The 22559-nt window shown below is 43.7% G+C and overlaps 1 protein-coding gene across 2 annotated transcripts in view; it reads right to left on the reverse strand.

Annotated features, from left to right (window-relative positions):
* LOC148674436 (uncharacterized) overlaps positions 1–22559 on the reverse strand; it is a 95159-nt gene that overhangs the window by 13812 nt on the left and 58788 nt on the right. For both annotated transcript variants that reach the window (XR_015935306.1, XM_088624535.1), the window contains exons 15-18: positions 15774–15861; positions 15533–15652; positions 10549–10626; positions 178–333 (exon numbers count right to left, since the gene is read on the reverse strand). Coding sequence is in view for 1 of the 2 variants with exons in the window: in XM_088624535.1 (XP_088480661.1) it covers positions 178–333; positions 10549–10626; positions 15533–15652; positions 15774–15861 (442 nt within the window). In the remaining variant the exon portion in view is untranslated. The remainder of the gene's footprint in view (positions 1–177; positions 334–10548; positions 10627–15532; positions 15653–15773; positions 15862–22559) is intronic.

Below are 22559 nucleotides of genomic sequence, written 5' to 3' on the forward strand. Positions count from 1 at the left end.
GTGCAGTCTGTCAGTCTGTCAGTCAGTGTGTGTGATGGGCAGTGCAGTCTGTCAGTCTGTCAGTCAGTGTGTGTGATGGGCAGTGCAGTCTGTCAGTGAGTGTGATGGGCAGTGCAGTCAGTCAGTCTGTCAGACAGTGAGTGCAGTGAGTGCGATGGGGAGTGCAGCCTTGGTTACCTGCGGAGGCATGTTCGTGTATAGCAGGCGGAGCCAGATGACGTGCAAGCGAGCAGCACGGTCCTTCACAACACTCCGATACAGGAAGTGTCCATGCTCCCGGATCCCAGCCAGCACATAGCGCTCCAGCAGGTAGCACAGCTGCTGCAGGTCACCCTGGGAATGATATAGGGTCACAGGGGTCATCTCAGGGTTTGGGCTGGACAGACAGAAAGGCAAACCCACATTCACCTAGATATACAAACAAAACAGACAAATGCACTGTGGGACTGATTTCCGACTGTACACAAGAGGTTGGCAAACTGCCCATCTAATGTGTTTACTGCACTGTGTAATTCTGTATGTAACTGTTCATGCCCTAGTGGCAGTGTGTCTATCTGAGTGTTCACATGTGCTTAGGGGTCATGCTAACGGAGATTTACGCCAGACAGATTAAATCCAGCTGCATCAGCTCAAAAGATTCCAGAGCCAAAAGGTAAAGAAACACCCTATCATCCCTGGTCATGCCTTCTTGTCTGCCCCACTGATTCAACATTCCCCCAGCCACTGCAACACAACAAGAGAACCAGGACACAGGCAGGCAGCACAGGGGTTCGAGCAGGCCTGGTGCATGCAGGTTGGCGCGGCAGCAGAGAAGGGGATTTAACAGATTAGGGGATTAGGATAGGAAGAGGCGATGGGAATGACAGCCGGAGCTGCAAATGATTTATCCCCCTTAAGCCAATTAACCGCGAAGCGAGAGAAACGAGAAAACGAGATGGAGACACTTAGACATTGGCATCTCACCCTTGTTGGCACTGCCCCTGCTTCCCGGGGCAGAGACAGTGCCAGTGCCAGATCTCAGCTCTTTCTAATGGCTGGGTACTTAACCCGTTCAGGCATTGTCATCTGATGTGGTATAAAACAAATAATTGACTAAACTTTCCTGGGAAGCACACCTTCTTTAAATTATGGAATGCTGTATCCCCCTCTCTCATGAGGTCTTCATGAAACACAAGCGTGTGTAGATAATGTGTCTAGAATACGTCATTTTAGAAGCACAGGACTCTGTAGTTGATGTCCAACGCTCCCACCCCGGCAGGATCCAGGATCAACGGTCAATGGCGGCTTTTCCTGTGGTCAACTGAGACTGCCATCGGGTTTACAAAGAGGAGGGGTGGCGGCTCAGACCCTCCGAGGACAAAATTTCCGCCTTGGCAGGATGTGGTACTTTCCAACTTGTTCCATTCTGTGGCTCAAACTGGAAGGACTAATGTTTGCTAATGCTTTTTCCTTCTGTCCCGGTAGATTCTGAGTGAGGCCTGCGTGTCATCGTGCTGGTGGTTTCCACTGAGAGGCACACCCTGCCCTCTCCCTCTCTCTTGGGGTCACTGGGAGTTCGCCAGGCAGGCTCATTACCTGTCAGCGAAGAAACAATAAGCGTGTGTTTCCCAAAACACCATGGACCTGTGAGAATGTCCACGTCTGAGCTCTGCAGGGCTGTTCTTCCAGGCTGTGCCCTAGTAAACCTGTATAGGAAATTGGTACTTGAACCAGGGATTGCTCTGCCTCTTACAGTCACCACGTTTTGCTCTGGTACTGTGCTAGATTGTTGTAACACTATGACACATCATGATTACACCTTTATTTGTTTTACTATGGTAAAGAATTGGCAGTACCACAGTCTAGGGTAGTGATGTTGGAGCCTGGTAAAACAGCAGGGAATACTGATAGAGCAAGGCAAAAAAGCACTTTTTGTTCATCATCTCCCCTCTTTCCATTATCCTCCCTGTTTCTCCTCCCATCACTCTCTCTTGCCCTGTGTCTCTCTCTGTGTTTTTTTCTCTCTAGCTCCCCCTCTCTCTCTTCAGATGGTACAATCAGGTCACACTGCACTGGCCCCGCTCAGAGTCGGTGAGTGGAAGCTGTCAACTTTCGTGTTCCAGGCAATAGCCTAGGAGATGGATGCAGAGATTGGGGGAGGGGGGCATCAGGGCAGGTGTCTGTAGGAAATTAGATTTTCTATGCTGCGATATTCCCAGGGGAATACAGGTCAGTGGGAGAGAGCACGTTAATACCATACAATGTGGCCTCCAGCGTCTGACTGTTATCACAGTAGTAATGTGGAAAAATACCTCTCCACTTACATCGGGATCAGAATATGATAAATTGATTGGGCATCAGGTTATCAGTACACATCAGTCATTTGCCTCCTCTCTGTACTGTTACTGTCCCAGCTGCCACTAAATGTTGTTACAGCATGTCCAAATGAGGCTGGAAGATTGTGGTACGGTTATGTTATATTTGAGCAAACTGTTTACAGTGTCCCTGGAATGGTGCAGTTTGGGTTTGTCAGCTATCTATAGCTGTAACAGCTATAGACACAATGTTACAGCCATGGTAGACATACTTATATGATTTTATGTAACTACGGGTTTTTTTACACACCTTAGTAAAGAAGCTTGCCCCGAGACTCCCAAACTGACAAGTGAACATTACAGAAGCATTGTGTTCACGTCGTATTTAGCCCGTGACAATATTGTAAACAATGTTTTCACACTACAAATATCTCTGCAAATATATAACCAATATAAAATCCATGCAGATACATAGTAGAGTCAGCAGCAAGCATATACAGCACATGGTGTTTCTGGTCATTTCATGATCGCCCACCGACCAATGTAGTTCATTACATTGATTTCCATTAGCACTGCCGAAATAGGAAGACAGGCTGACCATTTCAGGAAACGCATCAGAGTGGTGGGGATCAAAGAGCTCTCCAGGCCAGCAGTCCCCCATCTCACTTCTCCTGCCCATGATCACACTGACCTTTCTGTCAGCATTCTCTCTCTCAGGGAATCCAGGACTCTTATTCCACAAGGACACCGGAAGCCCAAGTGACTTTACTTTGTGAAGCTCTCCATTCAGTTACAGATTTCAGTTTTTCACAGCTCCACCCCAGATCTCCCTTCGTTTGGAGGTCCTTCTCACCTGCTCTTTCTTTCATTTTCCTTTGCTGCATAGCCCTGCACCCTTTCTCTCACTCCCTCTCACCAGAAAACACTCCACAGCCAAACACCTGATTTTTTCTTGCTTTCTACTGGGTAATCTCAATTTGTGCCTTTGATCTTTTGTCTTTGATCAATTTGCGTTGCCACAACATTCCTGTAATGGGTTGCATCTGTAGGCACAATGTTCTTTGATTAGCCTGGTGTGTGAAAGTTTGGTGCAAGCCCTTCTCCTAGCCCAATCACAGGTACATTCTCAGTAAAGTATGGGCATCCCTTCACTTCTGCAAATGCTGTTCACCAATGTATTAAGTGTAAGAATAAAGATGGTTTTAAACTATGTGGCTCCCTCCAGATTTATTCATACCCTTAAAAAAGGAACAAATAACCTAAGTATGTACTGATGTACTGTACCATATAGTCATCCACCCATTTTCTAATGACTATATCAAAGACTGGATCGCGGGGGAGCCAGAGCCTATGGCAGGCAACAGCTGCAAGGTGGGGTACACGCTGGACGGGACACCAGTCCATTTCAGGGCACACATTCACACCAGGGCCAATTTTCTCAGAAGCCAATTAACCTACTGTACCAGCATGTCTTTGGACTGCAAGAGGAAACCAGAGCAACTGGAGGAAACCCACATGAACACGGGGAGAACATGCAAACTCCACACAGATAGAATCGAACCCAGTGCCCCAGCACCGCAACGCAGCAATCCTAACCCCTGCACCACCGTGCTGGAGCAAATTCATATTTGTCATAAATAACTGTAGAAAACGAGAAATCTAGAAAACACTATGGTCACATTTATTTCCGTTGAAGAAAAGTTGACAAAAATAAACCTACAATATCATTCGGCTGTTTAGAAGTGCAATGGGACTTCAGAGATGTCTAAGAGTATAAGAGGAGGTAACACATAAAAGGCATTCGGTACCATCAACATCATCATGGTTAAAGTCAGCTCTCTGAAGACTGCATGTAAATGGTCATTGACTATGTTGGCAGATGAAGCACACAAAAGTATGTTACAATGTAACATTTTTTAAATTTCTCTGTCAGCTGGATACGCTATCCAGCTAGTAAATATTGTTGTTATATAATGATTTTTTGTTCTATTTCACCAGGAGGATAAATAAATCTGGAGGGTATTGTACATTATATATCTATTCAGTTTACTGACTGCCCATTTATCTGAATTATTGGTTTCAGCAACTCTAAAAAAGTCTTAACTACCAATCCAGGGGAGCATGAAGATCCAGTACTTACAGTATGTTGGTACTTAGAGCTGAGAATGCAAGAGATAGGGAGAATGACCCAAACTGACTGGGGGTGTGAAAATCCCAGCACGTACATTAGCACGTACCATCGTCCTGCTCACTTTCACAAGGCCGACCAGGGCTTTTCAACCTTTCTTAGTTGGGGCTTCCATTTTCTCAACGAGGACATTAATTTATAGGCACACAATCCAACAGCATGTTTGTAAGCAATTTTTCAATAATGCTGCTATTAATGATAACCCGCAGGTCAACAAATCCACCATACACTGATCACAGCACGGCAGATCTGCTCTTTGAAAATGATGATTTTACAATCTAGTTAGATTTAGAGTGAGAGGTCCGCAGGAGCACACAATCTTCTGGCTTGAAGCCTCTGGGCTATACAATAGCACACCAGTGCCAGTATTTCCACTGCATCATAGAAATTACTTTCCATGTTGCTGCTAGCACTAAATAGTGGATTAGTGTGGATTTTCAGCACTTTCATTGTGAGACTTGGCAAGCAATGGCAACCACGCTATCTGAGAAAGACGGAGCTACATGAAAGATCTGCATAGAGGGAAACCAGAGCTGTTCTGGAGTTTCACATTGCTGAAGGAATTTTCACCAGGGTTAATCTGAGACTTGTCAGACTTGGGCAACATTTTTCTGGTGCAGTGTAACTGTGATTAAAATTGATCCTAGTCCTGCCCCCTACACAGATAATTTTTTCAATCCACATGGGAGCAATCGGTCCCCTAATCTTACAGGGGATCACACGTATTGCGTACTTAAACTTTATCTGTGTGGGGGGGGCTAGGGGCTCCCTTGTACATTTCTCTGTGGTGGAGTTGAAAAATGTAAAGATGTCAGTAGCTATTCACCACCCCCCATTGCTGGGACTGTCCCTTAAAGGAAACCAGGCTAATGACACAACCCAGAAAGCAACCAGCATTCCCACACCTGTTGGGCCCAACCTGCACTGAGCAGAACCAAGGCACTCAGGGGCTAAATAGAAAAACTGAACTTGTCTGTAAGAGACTCCTGAGTTAGCACTCTGAAAGATTCCTCCAAAATGTTTGCCTAGCTTTCTTATCAGTATACAGAAGGAGAAATGCATCAGTTGGTGTCTTCAGAACAGGGACCTGTGTCTCTTAAGCTGATTTTATACTTGGCAGATACTGCTCCAATGCTCCTATGCCCATAATAGCTAGCAACAATTGCCAGTATTTATTTTTTCGAGTATTGGCTTGTCATTTCTCTGCTGGCAACCGCGCTGCAGTGGTTGCGTGGCAATGGGGGATTTTGTTTAATTGGGAAGAGAAAGAGGTTGGCAGAGTTTTTCTTGGCCCGCAGTGATTCAGCTGAACACAGAGATAAGGGCTTTAAATAACGGTGACGGTGTGGAGATAATAAACATCAATAGGCTCTCTCAGCTCTCTCGCAGGCCGTCTTGCTGACTGGGAGACGGCAGGCGGTTCTCCTGCTAGCGTGAACTGTGGAGTGCAAGCCTGGTTTCAGAGCTGCCAGTGAGTCAGCAGCTCGAGGACAGAAACCCGCGGACGCTCCAGTAACACCTCGCTATTACAGGCAGCTCAGATGTAAGCTGGTTGTTTTTTAGCCTTTCATCTCTCTTTAGACAGCTTTCCTCGCCCCCACGCTCCTTAACTCAGCTTCAGGGGGAAAAAAACCCAAGCTCAGAGCTCGGGCCGCATGGCATGTGAATGACTTCAAACGCCAGGGCAGGAGCTTGAAGAGTTGTAGGAGGCCCTGCGCTGTCAGAGCCCAGGCACAGCGCAGAATCGATTAAAAAAAGAAGGGCGAGTAAGGCGTTTGGATACAAAACAAAGAGTGTAGGATACAAGCTGGGAGAGGTTATACTGCAGCTGCACAGTGACCTAGTTAGATGAATACTGCACTCCATTCTGGGGCCACTTACAGAAACATCCTAGCTGCCAGTCTTATCTTGTGCTTAGAGATAGGGTGTCCTAAGTATGCATTTAGGAAAACTGATGTCACAGATCCACGTTTCCTAACACATTTCCGGTCTTAAGTTATGATATGGAATCGTGCATACAGAATGTCCCAGACTCACATTTTCCTTATGTTTATAAGACATAAGATAAAAATATATAACTTTAAAAAAATATAAAGGGGGGCAGAGCTGTGTCTCTGTGGCTAAGGATCTATGCCTGTGGCCCCAGTGCAAGGCCCTTAACCCCAGCTGCTCCAGGGGAGCCGTATAAATGGCTGACCCTGTGCTCTGACCCCAAACTTCTCTCTCCCCCGTCTGTGTGTACGCAAAAAGACAAGTTCCTAATGCAAGAAATTGTAAAAAGTGATCTTATCTTATATTCCAGACAACATATAGTTATCTATTTTGTCCAATAATATCGCTAGCTAGCCACCATCTGTAAATGTTTTTTTACCATTGAAAATAGAAGAATTGCTATAGGATGGGTAGGGTTTGATAGCATTCACCATCTATTTGTTTAGATGGCAGAGTCCTAGGTTCAAATTGTCCCAAAAGGGCAATTGACCACAGTGTTCAGGGCTTTGATGAGATCAAACCTCCTCTGGATTTCCCGACCACCACATACACTCTTTTGTGTCACTCATTATAGCTGAACACTTTTTTTCACAGCCTCTGCTGTCTGGAAGTCACCACAAAAAAATAAAACAGCCAAGATGACATCGACCCAAGCCTCCTCAACTCAAGAAGAATGATGAAGAACTTCCTTAATAATATCCTTCTTTTCTCTTCCACTCATGCAATCAACACATAATCTCTCTTGTTTGATAATCAAAATGTACAACAACCAGAAATAGCTCAGATTTGGTTTCCTGTGGTGTATACAGCAGAGTTAAAAGCACGCTGTGAAATTTGCCCTTGGAATCAGACTTGATGGGTTGTTAACAGATAGGAGTAAAACAAGACAGGATTTTCTGCCAGAAACTGGAATGTCTGAATCGTTAAGATAGGACTGACTTAGAACATTTCAGCTTGGTGTGGGGTAGGGGAGTTCCTGAGTTCCTGAGGCTCAATTTCAGAAGTAATAATGTCATTTTAATTCATTTTAATTCACAAATATCCATGTTGCAAATCTGTCCAGAATCAAACTAGACTAAAAATGGCCAGTTTCAGATTCATTAATAGAGTACAGGATTATGCAAAACATAAGTCATAAAATCTAACTATTTCCCATGGAACAGAAATGCTTTATCTTTTCAGCTTGTAGCATATAGGAAAAAGGAACAGTACAGTATTTAACTATGCCAACAGGTGCAGCAGAGCAAATATAAATGTTGTGTCTGCTCCTCCTCCTCCCTCTGTGCACATCTGTCTCACACCAAGGCCACCTCCTGCCCCCAGCACAGAGCCTCAGCGAGGGACGAGGTGAGAGAGAAGGGAGTGCTAACCACTCACAGTCCTCATTAACAACACCTGTTCAACCCCCCCTCTGCCCAGGCAGTGTGGCTGTGCTGATAAAATACAGGTGTCTCCCATTCTTCCTCTTCGTTTCTGACACCTCCTCATGGGCTTATCTATGTGCTGGTACACTGTTTGCAGAATGTCTGCCACAGCAGCCAAACTAACACCGTCCACACTTGAGACCTCAGTGGAAGTTGACCTTCATGCTGGCAGGAGCAAACACATCAAGTCTACACAGCAGACATTAGGATGTACAGGGGCTAGGCTTAAAGGGCTTGTTACATGGAGCTACTGGCTTTCTGAGAGGCACCCTGACCAAATTACAGAATCTCATTGTGCTCTGTCTTTTGGTCTACATGGAAAATATCTGCACAGACTGTCACCATGATCTCCAAGCAAGTGGTGCTGGGGTTAGTTTGCTGTAGGCTCGAGGCTTAAGGGTCTTTGGTCTAGGCACAGCCACAAGTGTGACTTTAAAGACCCCTGCAGGTGGGCCAAAGCTGATGAGAGATCTGACATGCCCCAGTGTCTAGGGCTCTGTGGGTGGGTGTGTCAGAGTAGCATGTCTTCATCTCTCCTAGTCTCCTGTTCAGATACAGGAGTCGTTACTGGGGAGATCAGTCTTGAAAGCATCAGTGATTTCAAATTGTGTCAGTAAATGAAAATGGAGAAGCCAATTTCAATTTTTTATTTAAAAAAATCTGAGGTTCTGCTGTAAGTGACACTGCAGCTGCAGGAACTGATGCTATAATTCAACCCTTGAGTCTCTCGGACACTTTTTGGAAGACAGCATGTGTTAAATACTTAATTTTCAGTTGACATTTCTTAATGTGTGTTGACAGTCCTAGCACAAGTCACCTGCTTTGATTACTTGTAGGAGTCAGAGAGTTCTGATTTACAGTCAGCCCAGCTTGCCCTACGGACACATCTGTGTATTTTATTCTTGTACACTGGTCAAAGCTTCATAATGTGGAAAAAAAGACAGGAACAGTGGAAACATTCCCTGTTTGTGTGGAGAATACAGCTCGAGGGGCTCCTGCTCCTGCCCATCCGCTGTTCGTGTGGGGACTACAGCTCGAGGGGCTCCTGCTCCTGCCCATCCGCTGTTCGTGTGGGGACTACAGCTCGAGGGGCTCCTGCTCCTGCCCATCCGCTGTTCGTGTGGGGACTACAGCTCGAGGGGCTCCTGTTCCTGCCCATCTGCTGTTCGTGTGGACACTACTGATACTGCTCAACACCATCATTGCTATGTTTCCTAAGAACTGCCCCTTGACCTTCTGCCTGTCTGTTGGCCCAGGTGAGGAGAAAGGACTGTGGAAGTAAGAGGCACTCCAGTCCAGTATGCCTTTCTATTGAGAGTCAAAGCACAGAGACCTGTAGCTCTGGTGCAGAAGAATTCTCTTTTCTGCTGGACAGTGGAAGAGCCCTTAGGAAAATAACCAGCAGGTGTCTAATGAAATACCACCAGCTCTCTCTAAAGGCTATTTGTGTAAGGGAAGCTCCTGATTTCTGTTTGCCTCCCCCTCACTGTCTCTTTGCGTGTGATTAATTTCTCTGGCCTTGTGCCATATTTTCTTATGATTGCCGTTTTCAAAGAAGAGAATGTTTCAAAGAAACAAGCTACTTTGACTAATAACAAACGCATTACACTCTAGAAAGGGGTGACAAATTCCATTAATAAATTATCTATTGCCTAGAACATATTAACAGACCACTAACACACTTATTAACCTGCTAGGAAATGAGCTTTTCCAATATACACTGCAAATTATGGGGCCTATTTATTATGCATATATAAAGTGCAATCTGCAACATCTGATGTATTACCCCCAAAAAACTCCTGACTGAATACTGATTACAGTGTTTAACTGTATAAAAAATTATCCATTTTCTAAAATTATAGAAGCAGACAGAAATATCCACAGTGCAGAGAATAGTTCTCTGAATCCTCAGTATAATTGTGGGAATTACTATTTTCCACCAGGATATTCTTATTTAATTGGATTTGCTCATTGAATTTCATGATACCAATCGTCCTGGTTTCTCACTTTTCTCTCCCCTTCCCTCTGGTAAGCGTTAAATGAGCATGAAGGCATGAACGTCCAGATTTAGAGACAGTTTCTTCCCACAAACTGTCAGATTACTGAACTCTAGCCCTACCACTGGCTCATATTGATGTTTTTTTTCTTTTTCTTCTCACACTGCTTGTCTGACTTTTTTTAAGATTCTATGTTACTTAACTTGTTGTTGGTACTGCTGCTGTTCAGTTTTTGGTTTTGTGATTCCTTTAATGTCTTTGTATTGGAGCATACAGAAAAAAACCATTTCATTGCACTTTTGCACATTGACAAATAAATTCAAGTGAACTTAATTGAAATTGGTCATTTAAAAAAAACTTAAAGAATGAATAAAAATAATATAAATAATAATTCAGAATCAGTAGATGTAAAATAATAAGTGAACCCTTAGTTTCCTTAGCACATGTAAGAGGGTAATTAGAATCAGGTAAACACATCATGCCACATTCAAAAGAGATTTCAGAGGACCTCTGACAAAGAGCAGCTGATGCTCATCAGTTTGGAGATGATTTCAAAACGAATTCTGATGATTTTATAACTACTGTCATTGTGCATATTAAGACAGTGAAATAATAAATGGATTAAGATTGTATGTAAGAGAGATGTGTCTTACCCACTGTTTGCTGGGCAGGTTGTGTGCTCCCACGATGATGCCAGCCAGTGCCAGCAGACTGTGGCACAGGTAGTGAGCCTGAAGAGAAAGAGGCACTTCAGAACTGGCAGAGCGAACATACAGAAGGCCCACTGGAGTGAGCCCCCCTCCAGTTTTCAGGGTGAGGACAGATTACTATGCTGGGTTTAACTTGCAGCATGGAGAGAGCGGAGACACAAAAATGCAAGGATATCTCAATAAATAAGGTAACTGGAGCTCCCATGATAATGCATTTATTCACACATAGCTCCAGGTATACCACACCCCTCTCCCACATGGTGTGCAAACCTGCTCAGACAGGTGTCCCATCAGGATGCCACTGCATCAGATCCTGAGAAGTAGGGATCTGTGTTCATCACCAGCAGCCAAGGCTTACCTGCACTCTAGCACTGGCTGCCAGTTATCGTCTAGGTGCTTCTTTCAGGAAACAAGGAGATGAAAATCGGCGGGTGCAGCTCAGGTTTGTGGTCCTGTGTACAGGTGCTGTGAGGTGGGCGGTTCAGCCCTTCCCACCTGTAATGCCATAACCTCACTGGTCTTGCACGTGGCCTGGTATTATTACGCAGCAGGATGTGCCTTGATGCAGTCCATTTTTGAAAAACAGCCTTCTGCAACAAGTCGGCCACCATGTTTGCACAAGGCCAGCCATTTTGAAACTGATACATAGTACTAGCATGGGCAGGTAGCACACAGTTCTATGGGCTGACAAAGCCCATAACAGACAAAGCTGGTAAAGTGGTATACCTATCTAAACCCACAAGAGGAACTAAGTTCTCTTTGTGAGAAGTTTTGTTACCTTATTGAACCACCCTCATACAATACAGTGCTTCTCCCTGAGAAGCAGAGAGAAAGAACACAGTGCAGTACACTGCTGATTTTTATAGCACAGCTAGTCAGGATCTGGCCTCAAGGCACCTTACAAAGCTCAGGTTGGAGCTGGGATTTAAATACAGAAAGTTAAGAAGGCACAAGCATGAAGGGAGTTCTGAAAACTTTCAAGGCCTGACTCAAGGATATGTCTCCTACTCTTTTTAAATGTATCCCGGGGATTTTAGAAGTGGAATCTATAGCCTTCACACTGCAAAGTCTGAACAAGAGTGTAAGGACTCAGACAGAAACAGAGAGACAGATTCGGAGACCTGGGCAGGGCCTGTGAGAGGGAAAAGAGTGGTCTTTTACAGCTCAGGGGTCAGAGACGGCTGAAGGCACCCAGCACATACACTAAGAGGGGCAAAGCACACACACATTCTTTATACAGCCAGACAGGGCTTCTGGATCAAATGTTTTCATTACTGAGAACTGCTGACTGGCTGAAAGCACAACCAGGAGACAGCAAGGAGAAGGAAAAAAGAATAAAAGAAAGATGTTAACAAGTGGTTTTCATGTGTGATGTGCAAAACAATCTTGTCACAAGAGTGGGGTGGGGGGGTTGTGGAGCGGAAGGGCTATTATACATTTTTCATTAAGTTTCCAGGCACTCAGCCACATCAAAGGCTTCCTGTGAAGAGCCTGAGAGGAGCACAGAGGCAGCGACAGGATGTGCTCATTAAATATCCCCTCCCCCCTCTCCCTGCCAATGTGGGTCCGCTCTCCTCCCCTCATTGCTCTGATGTCACAGAAGCATTAATAACCTGGCCCAGTCCAGAGTGCCTGACACTGACACGGCAGGCTAGGCCCTGTCTGGACATGGAGTGCGTATGGTATTGGCTGTGTGTCTGAGTGTATTAGCGTAGTCATGCACAGGGGGGATGGGGAGGATAAGGCGTGTAATTGTAACACACTAATGCATGCAGTTTACAACACATCTCGGAGAACATCATTAATCTGACGCTGCAAAATGTCACACTGGAATCCTACTGTCAGATAGCATCACACATTACTGTAGTGCGTAACACCTACAGATGTCAAATTCAGATTTGATTAATTTCACACGGTACACGCTTAGTGTATTATAGATGTACCATAGAAGAGTATAATACTGCATGATCTAGCCTAATAAGCAGCCATATCACCCTGCAGCTCTCAACTGGCTACCTGAACCCACTGAAGCTAAGCAGGGTTGAGCCTGGTCAGTACCTGGATGGGAGACCTCCATGGTTGCTGCTGGAAGTGGTGTTAGTGGGACCGGATGGGGACACCACCCTGCCGTCTGTGTGGGTCCTAATGTGTGGGTACTGTGGCGGGGACACTGTACTGTAGTGGGTGCCATCTTTCGGATGAGACGTTAAACCGAGGTCCTGACTCTCAGTGGCCATTAAAGATCCCCGGGTATTTCTCGATAAGAGTAGGGAGTTATCCCAGTGTCCTCCCAATTGTCCCCATGTATGATTGGCTTGCACTTGCCCTGCGATGTTCTGGCGCCCTGTCCAAGGTGTACCCTGCCTTGCACTCGTTGCTTGCCAGGTAGTCTCCAGCTTCCCGCAACACCGTATGGTATAAAGCCAGACAAATTACATGACATGACATCTAGCCTAATATAGCAGAGTATGATAGAGTGCATAGCATATAACATAGCATAGTTCATTATTATATCGCATAAAAAGAGTACAGTATAATATGGACTCTCTTTCCAAGCTAATGAAAGGTAGAACAATTTCTGAGCTCTGGAAGTAACCCCTTGAGCCCTGCAGTTCCACCTGTGGGAGTGCCTTTTCAATGTATCTGCAGATTGAGAGGATTTCACTGTCCTACCTCCTCTGCCAATCACAAGTCAAAATGCCTCTGTGCCAAAAAGAATGGTACTGCTCATCTGTGGGTGAGGAGGACAAAGCTGGGACCATTGCTCATGCAGCTGCTTATTGCCTATGTTGTGATGCCACATTGGGCACATTTGTTTTCCAAATGAGATAAGTGGGCTGAATACCCCCCGCTCGTTTGATGAGATCCTTTCTTCTGTTGACTCAAAAAGCCACTATTCTGGAATGCTCTGTTCCATATAAATGCTCTGTGCTTCACAGCAGTATGAATAGTGCTCAAGTATCTTGCGGTCATCAGATATGGTTTAAACATAAGAAGTTCAGCGATGCTTTATTTGAAAGGAGCTATACAGATAAATTCTTAATTGATGACAGTATGTTGGCTGAGTGGCTCGCAGTGACAGCTGTTCTCTGGTATGTGCGATGTTGGCTCAGCTCTCATGGGTAAACACATTTTTCCTCATACATACAAAACATGTAATAAAGATTAATATGGTTTTGGGGGGGAAAGGCTGGTAATTAAACTTGGCTTTGGATTCTCCTGATAATAAAATGTCTAAATTGTACTGCAAAAAAAGCTGTGACAAAGCTTGGTCTACAGCCAGCACAGAGATACTGTATGTGTGTGTCAGCGTGTATTTGTCAATATTTGTGTCAGTGTGTTTGTGTGTATTTGAGTGTGTGCACTTGTGTGTTTGTCAGCGTGCCTTTGAATCTGTGACTTTGTCTGAGTGCATGTGCTTGTGTGAATTTGGCAGTATGTCTTTGCTTGAGTCTGTGTGTCCTTGGGTCACTGTGTAATGCAGTGTGTCTCTTTGAGTGATGCGCAACTGGTGCCGGGAAGGAAAATACTAAAGACTCTTATTGTCTGCTCAGCTGCAGTTTTTAAAACTGGTTAAATAGTTTTAAACTGTCTATACATACAGGAAACATAGTTTACATATAGAAAACGTACTGCAATATATTAGCAATTACAGCCTCATTACTAAGGCAGCTACAAGAAATATATATAGTTGTGTGTGTCTTTGCAATACAGTACGTTAGCGCATTATTTTGGGGAAACATTTAGCAGGGGATTCTTCCTCTTGGGTTAATGAAACACAAAGCCGCTCCAGTCTGCAGACATCAGATACTGCGAGAGGGCAACAGATACTCTTGAACTTGAGAAAACAGCCTTCATAAACCCCCCAAACTCTCCTTCTCACTTTCTCCCTGTCAACCGATCTGCTCTAGAACTGAGAGAAAGGCTGTCTGGCTTCAAACACACCTCTTAACAATTGCTCTTTTACACCCTTCATCAACACAACAGACACACAATTGTAGCCTCATTTACAAAAGAAATCTCTCTCTTTATCTATATAAGTGTATTGAATTTCCTGCAGGCAGATCAGGGACAATTGTGCCCAGATTTGATAATGCTGAAACGTCTCTTCAGGTGAGGGGGACCTCGATCCCCTTCCTGTAAATAAAATCACAAGCTAAAAAACTATTTGAAATCTGCGTTTAAAGGGGATGGGATGTGTAGTTATGCTGTGCTCCATCAAATTGCTCCCTGGTTTCAGTCTTAAACACACGTACTGTAGTTAATTTCAATTTGCAGCCTCACATCTCACTGCTACTGTACATACTTCTGTTGCATTCCCAGAAAAAGCTCACAGAACACTGAACAGAATAACTGTCTCAAAGGAATGGCATTATACATTATACATTATACATTATACATTATACATTATACATTATACATTATAAAAAGAACGGAATCTCTTTAGTCTTGAACAATGGAGATTATGTGTGGATTTAACTAAAGTATTCAAAATCCTCAAAGGCATGAAGTCAGGTCATGGGATTACTTCACACTCAAAAATGAAACAAGGTCATATGTGGAAATAAAGAGGAGATGCATTCAGAATTTTTCAAATAAGAGGCACTACAAAGACTTCTGGGGATCTGATAAAAAGCTGCTTAACCAAGATGTTGACTGGGTGAAGTGGATTGATGGTATTTTGGAATTGATGTGCTACTTGCAATCAAAACAGCTAGATGGATAGAATAGCCTCCCGTGGTTTTATCTACTGTTCTGTAATCAGTACTTGAGTTTTTAAATAATAGAAATGGAGAGGAGTGTTTGTGTGGGGGCAGATCCTCCATGAATTTGTTTTCTAATGTGTAGAAGATAAGTTTCTTTCAGGTTTCTCTTAAAAAAGGGAATGCATTTTTAATTAAAAAGAACAAATCTTTTACTGGGGTACCTGCAGGTCCAGAGTGTCAGGGGACAGTGGGGGCAGCTGGGCCAGTCTCCGCTGGGCTCTCAGCTGCTCCTGCAGCACAGCTGGCTTCATTAGGACCAGGAGAGGACACAGGGCTGCAAGCTGAAAGACACACAGTCCCTACATAAGGGGAGCAGGGCACGCACACAGGCACATACTGTAGGCCAACAGTTTCACATGACAGCACAAACACAATGAATATCCAACAGACATAGAGTCTGACCTGGGAATGTCTGGGCAGGGGTCCTGGCTGTTTCTGCATGCCCAGCAGTTTGGACATGATGGCCAAGCTGAGGTGCCTGCGCAGCTGCCTGAAACACAGACAGCAACCTCAATATGAAAAAGCATTAGAAAGGTCACAAACACAGAGGAGGTCAATCGGCCTGACTTGCTTTCTAGTGGTTTCTTGCATCTAATGGGTCCCACGATTACATCCTGCCATATTTTTTGAAGACTCATAGGGAATCGGTTACACCAATGTGGAAAAGCTTCCATTTCCAGACACCCACAATTATTTCATACAGAAATGTCCTCACTCTCTAGTCCTAAATGTCCCTACTTTTCATTTGTGATCCCAGCTTTCGTCTCACAACTCAGTTTATAACAATAATTTCTTCTATGTATTCCAACCTTATCCCTCCCCAGATCTACCCAAGCTCTTCAGCTGCACATTTTCACTTGGCTGTATGCAGATACACATGAGTGAATAGTTCAGCTGCTCAGAAGGAATAACAACACATACACACTTAAAATACAGGCTTATTTTCTCTTCTTCTTTGTAACAGGTTTCTGTTTCATTTACTTTAGTATTTTCCTTGCATTGACTATGTGCTTTATTCCACTAACCACATCCCCAGGATTAAGAAAATACAATTTGTATGGAAATAAAATTATATCCCCTCAAACTCAAAATTATGTGTACAACATGCAATATTACGAGATGATACAACAGAAATAATTATTTCCTGCTGCTAGTCATTAATATTTGAATTGATGCTCAGAAATAAATTTGTAATAATGAACACAAGGTCTGTGCCACAAGGTCCTGTGCCTGCTGACGAAAAATAAAAGACAAAACGCACAGTGTTATCTGGAAAGGGCCGAGATTCATTAAGAAAGTAAGATTCATGGTAGCTCCATTAAACAAAAGCGAGAAAAGATATAGGGCAGGTTAGAGGAGAACTTTTTACTGGCTAAATTACAAGCCCAAAGTCTCAACTACACCCCTGGAAAAATCCACCGCTTCCACATGGCTTTTGTTCAGGTAGGGTTCCTCAACTGGAGAAAGGCCTTTGAACCATTTGCAAGTCACAGAAAATCCCAGCAGCGCCAAGCAGTGGCCTGCACAGTGGTTAATACAATTGCTGCCTGCTCCTTAGGTCAACCGAATCAAATTATGCAAGCCAGATACACAAATCTTGTCTTATCTATGGTGTCTGGCATGTCAGAAAGGTAAGTGCTCAGTTTACACATTATGCAACTGTGTGCTGTCATTTTTACCTTGCTTGTAGATAAATGCACAAAATGCATTGTTTTTGTAAACCATCAGTAAATGTTAATGGCACTTTATAATTTTGATATTCTATATTTGTATTCTTATTAACATCTTGAATAACAGTAATTAACAGTCTAGATTTCTTTAATGGTTATTATTACTAAGCAAGTGTATTTAAATAGCTTAGGATAATTAAAAAAAGTTATGGGGGGCTGGAAAACCACCTCCCCCACTAAGGGCCTGTTTCTGTGTTGAAATGTCCTATACTCCTGAGTACATAGCGTTTTTCTCTGCCTGTGGGACGGCAGGCCAGCACTGTGCTGTGGTCACCCTGCTGTTGCTATTTCTCTCCCTCCTGTTTTTTGTAGTAAAAGGGAGATGGGAATTGGAAATACGGTTAGTGTCTGTGTGCCTGAAAGCCAGGAGGAGACTGCAGGAGGCTGAGGTAGTGTCTGAGCAGACTAAATATGGTTTGTGTGTGCAGCATGAACACAAATGAGTATCAAAGCCTTTTGGCACCCAGGCAGCTTGGCGTCTGCTGCCAAGCCAGTGAAGGATTCGTTTTCTGTCCTGGAGGTGCGAGTGGGGCAGAGGGAACGATAAGGAGTGAGGCCAAGGGGAGCTCCACAGAGGAAAGCTGAGTGACAGTAAGAGAGGGAGTGACACACAGAAGGACTGGAAGAGGAGGAGAGAGGGAAGGAGGGGGCCTGGGTGGTTTGTTTCAAGCATTCAGTGACACTTCTTCTGACAGTTTGATTATGGAGCAGTGGGCAACAGTCTACCTGCGTCACACCACGTTCAGACATTCATTTGTAGACGTAACCTACATGCACACTTGATCTTACAGAACGCGCCTGTGATTGTAGGTACATGCGAAGACTACATATGCCAGCACAATCCCATAGAAACGCACAAACACCAAGACAAGATATACGAGGCTGAGAAAAATGTCACCGCATCTGTCACACTCTGTAAACAGCACTCTGCCTAACTAACTGCTTGGAAAGGAGCAGAGGGAGCTGGACACACAGAGAGAGGGAGTGAGAGAGCTGTAAATTAAAATTTCAGCTTTCATCTTTTCCTCTCAGCTCATGAATCCTTGAGCAAGGTACTTCAACTGTACTTCACCCCGGCCGCTGCAGTCAGCCCTGCTGTATTAATGAGCACCAGCTGCTTACTCTGAGCTATTAACCTGTGATGGACTACAGCATCCTATCCAGTGAATGAGTGTACAAGACTACCACTTAACACTACAGAAATCAAGAACAGCTTGGCTCTGTGAGCCATGTACAGTAGGCACATGAGTGATTTTATTCTTTGAATACTGCCATGTGACCCATGGAAACTGGATGGCAGGCAAATGGACCAAATTTGAAAGAAGAACTTGGGAAGGTTAGAAACGAGAGGAGGAAGTCCAGCCCTTCTAACTTGTTTTAAAGAGAGAATGTTGGCAAACCTGCCAAGAGGAATGGGGAAACCTTACACCAAGCAAGAGTGTCAGGCTGCTAGAGAAAAGACTAACAGCTGTAATTGCTGCCAAAGGTGCTTTCAGCTGATAAACAGAGGTCATGGGTCTGAATACTTTTGCAATCAACATTTTAGGTTTTTCTCTTTAGTTTTTGCTGATGTTTACTGAAACATATCTTTCCATTAGAGGTCTTCAGTCGGAGCATTCGGGTTTTAAAATAAAATATATTTTTAAAACGTATATGCATCATTTTGTAATTTCTCAATAACAAAACAACACAGGAAAGTTTTAAATAGAGTGTCTTTTTGTGAACAAGCCGTGTTGGCCTTAGTACAGCACATACAAAAGTGCTGAATTAATTATCTGTTCTTTGTACAGTGCGTTATACTCAAAAACAAGATGGAAAAAATAGTTTTAAAACCCTAAAATTATTAAAATTTAACAGTATCTTCAATCAGGATTCATTTCTCAGTGATGAATTATTGAGCCTGTTCTGCAAAGCCTGGAGCCTGTCTGCATATATAAAATTATTATAAAATTGCAGCACTGTGCTCACATTTCTCAGTATATTTTGAAGTGGGTATGCTGCAGAAACAGTGGAGAATGACTAATTACCAAAATGAAAAAGAAGTTAACTCATGAGATAACCGTGGGAGCTCTGCAGTAAGAAGAGCTGCTGGGCTTCTCTCTGGGTCTAGGTCAGCTTCCAGGAGCTGTGCTGAGGCCCTTCTGAGCCTGTTCACACTGCCAGCAGCAGAAATAACAAGCAGGCTCTGCACAGGACACCATCCTGATCCTTCTGTCATTCCTTAAGAATTAACATATTTTGTAAATAAAATATACATAACCACCAGTTTTGTCATTTGTATTGTATAGATACCCAATTTGAAATCATCAATTGTTTTAAAACTCTGTTCTCCTAGGTAAATGCATTATTCACTGTTTGTACCACAAGATGAGTATGTAACTAAGGCCCTTTAATTACATAATGTTTTTGTTTATTTTGAATGACATAATATTGGCTTATACAGTATCCAAGAACCCGCAGCTCACTGGAACTCCTTTTGCCTTTGCTGCACAGCACTCAGCTGAGAAACACAACCCTCAGAAATGCAACAAGGAAACGGTTTATAATGGAGAGAAAATTAACACAAAGGTCAAGTGACACGCCCACCTGTCATTCAGTTCTTGATACATTGCAGGCTCCACAGTCTATAACTGGAGGGCTGACACTGACTGGCCAGCGGCACTCTGCCAATTGTCACAGAGGCAGCGCACATGACCCAGAGTTGAACCCTGCAAGGTCAGGGCAATCTAGGGTTCAGTCCACTATCCGAACAAGCATGACTTTGTTTGCCCAGCCTCTCAGAAGTGAGAGTTTACCACAGTAAATCTACATGGCATTTTCACACTTGTTACATGGTTTTTCCATGCCTAAACCAAGCATAATGACTAACCCCACCTCCACATGCTTTGCCATATTTTTAGTATGAATCTTTATTTTACAAAATGTATTCTCACCATGTTATACTTGCTTATATGAGCATTGAGGTACAGTACCTAATTGCGATATAGGGCTCTCCCATGATGCCTGTCTCCAATGGAAACCTGCACTAGACTCCATTTTTTCAAGGCAGGTTTCCCCTTTCCTTCCACCCTCCAAGAAGCTGGTTGATCTTCTAATGTGGAGGAGAATTTTGCTCATCACACTAATTCACTTCCACTGGCTGTACCATGCTGCTCATACCCTTGCCAGCAGGCCAAATTGTGGGGGACAGCTAGGGTATTAAAAGAAGGTCTCTCTGACATTAGCAGTACAGAAACAGAAGCCAGCAAAACATATGCCCAGGATGGTCCTGGAGAACCACAATATCCCTTTTACTCAAATTCTACATGCACTGGAACAATTACATTTTGACAAATTAAGAAGGAAAGATGTTCCAACTGAATAATTCAGGGATCTTGTAGGCCCGCAGTAGGCCATTACCCCTATAACTGATCAAATTAACTTGATGAACTGATCTAAAAGTCACGTTGTCCTAGTTTTGCTAAATTGATGAATTTATGAAACCTGCATGTCTGTGGCTCTCCGGGGTGCAGGGCTGTTCTTCCCATACAGTTCCATTAACGCTCATGTACACTTATTACGTTATCAAAGTACAGGAAAAAACAGCTCTGTGTGTCTGTCTGCCAGTACAGTGACTTAATGGTTGAGCAGCAGGAGATGTCAGGCTGCTTTGCAGTTAAAATGTAATGGGTGAAGACAGAGGCCTTATCCCTTCTGATCTGACTGAGTCTGGTGCAGGATGAGAGGATTGCAAAATCACCATCATGAGAGACAGTGCCCGGCCTCTGACGGGTTGGTGGTGGCTTTGAGTATGCAGTTTTTACTCAGTAAAAACAAAACTACCCCAAAACACATGCGGAAAGAGGCCCAATCTGTTGCTGAAATAACACTTTTACTATAACTGGGTGACTTTCAGCCCTTCAGGTGGGGAGCTGCGTCAGCATGCGTAGGCTGCAAAGGAACAAGTAAAAGGTTTATTCCACGCTAAAAAGAGAAGAAAGAAAACAAAACGTTTCAGCTGTGGAGCCTTTTTCGGGTGTGAGCATGACTTCGGGTGTGACTTTCAGCACTGTTCACTCAAGACCTTCATATAAAGGAGGCAATATATGCAAGGAGTACAGAAGCTTTCCCACAGCTGGACGTCTGCAGGTTTAATGTGCAGACCTAGAAAATTTGGATTGATATTTTTAATGGAGTAGAAAGTTCAGAATTTTCCAGGAAAACAGTGAACAAATGGCCCAGTAGCACAGCAGGGTGTGAAAACAGCAGCTGCTCTGGGTTCACAGGAGTAACAAAACCCTGTTTCCAAAACTGGTACTGACCACTTCCTCCGAGCACAGAGCCACATCTCCAAAAACACTGCTGTAAAGTAAGAAAATAAATCATCATGAAGCTATTTTAAGGATAAAAAAAGAAATGTGCCATTCATTGGAGAATAAGCTTTTTCATGCACTGAAGCAGAAAAATGTGTGATAGCCACTAGCTCAGGAGCGGCGATGCCAATCACAGCTCAGTATGTGCCAGGCCTCACAGCATTCCAGAGTGAGAGAGACATGGAGCGAGACAAGAGTGTGCAAGACAGGATGACTGCACATTAGTGTGCTTAAACCTTTTGACTTAGGGTATTTTGAACCAATCAAACTTTTACGTTATACTGCGCCTTTAATGGAAAACATTGCAAGACCCTCTGTAACTTAAGCATTTCTGGTCAGAAATAAGAAGAACGAAAACAGCCAGTACCATTATTGCAGAATACAGTCCTGCCTTACATGTGATTTCTAAAAAGCTGAGTTTTGAAAATGCCGACAGACGCAAGCCTGCAGAGGTGAAGCATTCCTTGTCTTGGTGCATAAACTGATGCGCATTTCCAGTGGCTTTTTTTCAGCTGTAGGAGAACTAGCCGGTAGGAGAACTGGCATGATCCAGATGTTGAACAGTTTGAGTCTAGGTCACATCACTAACTAGAAATCCTGAAGTGTTGGCACTCTAGGAGTAGGACTAGGATTAGTCAGGCAGGACTTTGACCCCAGAGATTGCCCGAGCATCGGCAGGCTTGCATTGCGTCTCCAGTCTTTGATGACCCTGCTGCATGTGGCTGTGTGGCCTATGACATGTCACAAGTTGATCAGCTCAAAGTCAGAGCGAGTCAGAGGAGTCCAGGTACAGATAATTCGGGAACTGTCAAAGTCCCAGTGATTAAGGAAAAACAAAATGGAAGAAAAGAACCAGAGAAGATGAAAGAGGTACAAAAGGCTTTTTTTTACTATTTTTATACTGTAGGTGTTGTTTACACTTCCGTCAGTAAGCTTAGTAACTTATTGTAAGAGAAAAGTGTAAGGACACTGCTTCACTGAAAGTGCTGGCCACAGTATGAATGTTGTTAGGCCTGTTCAATATGTATTTCTGATGTATGTGTTATTTGTGATGAGGTTGTATAAATTAAAATCAGGATACTGGAAAGAAACTTTACTAAACCAGT

This window comes from Lepisosteus platostomus, chromosome 3, assembly GCF_059453375.1.
Source record: "Lepisosteus platostomus isolate fLepPlt1 chromosome 3, fLepPlt1.hap1, whole genome shotgun sequence".
NCBI lineage: Eukaryota > Metazoa > Chordata > Actinopteri > Semionotiformes > Lepisosteidae > Lepisosteus > Lepisosteus platostomus.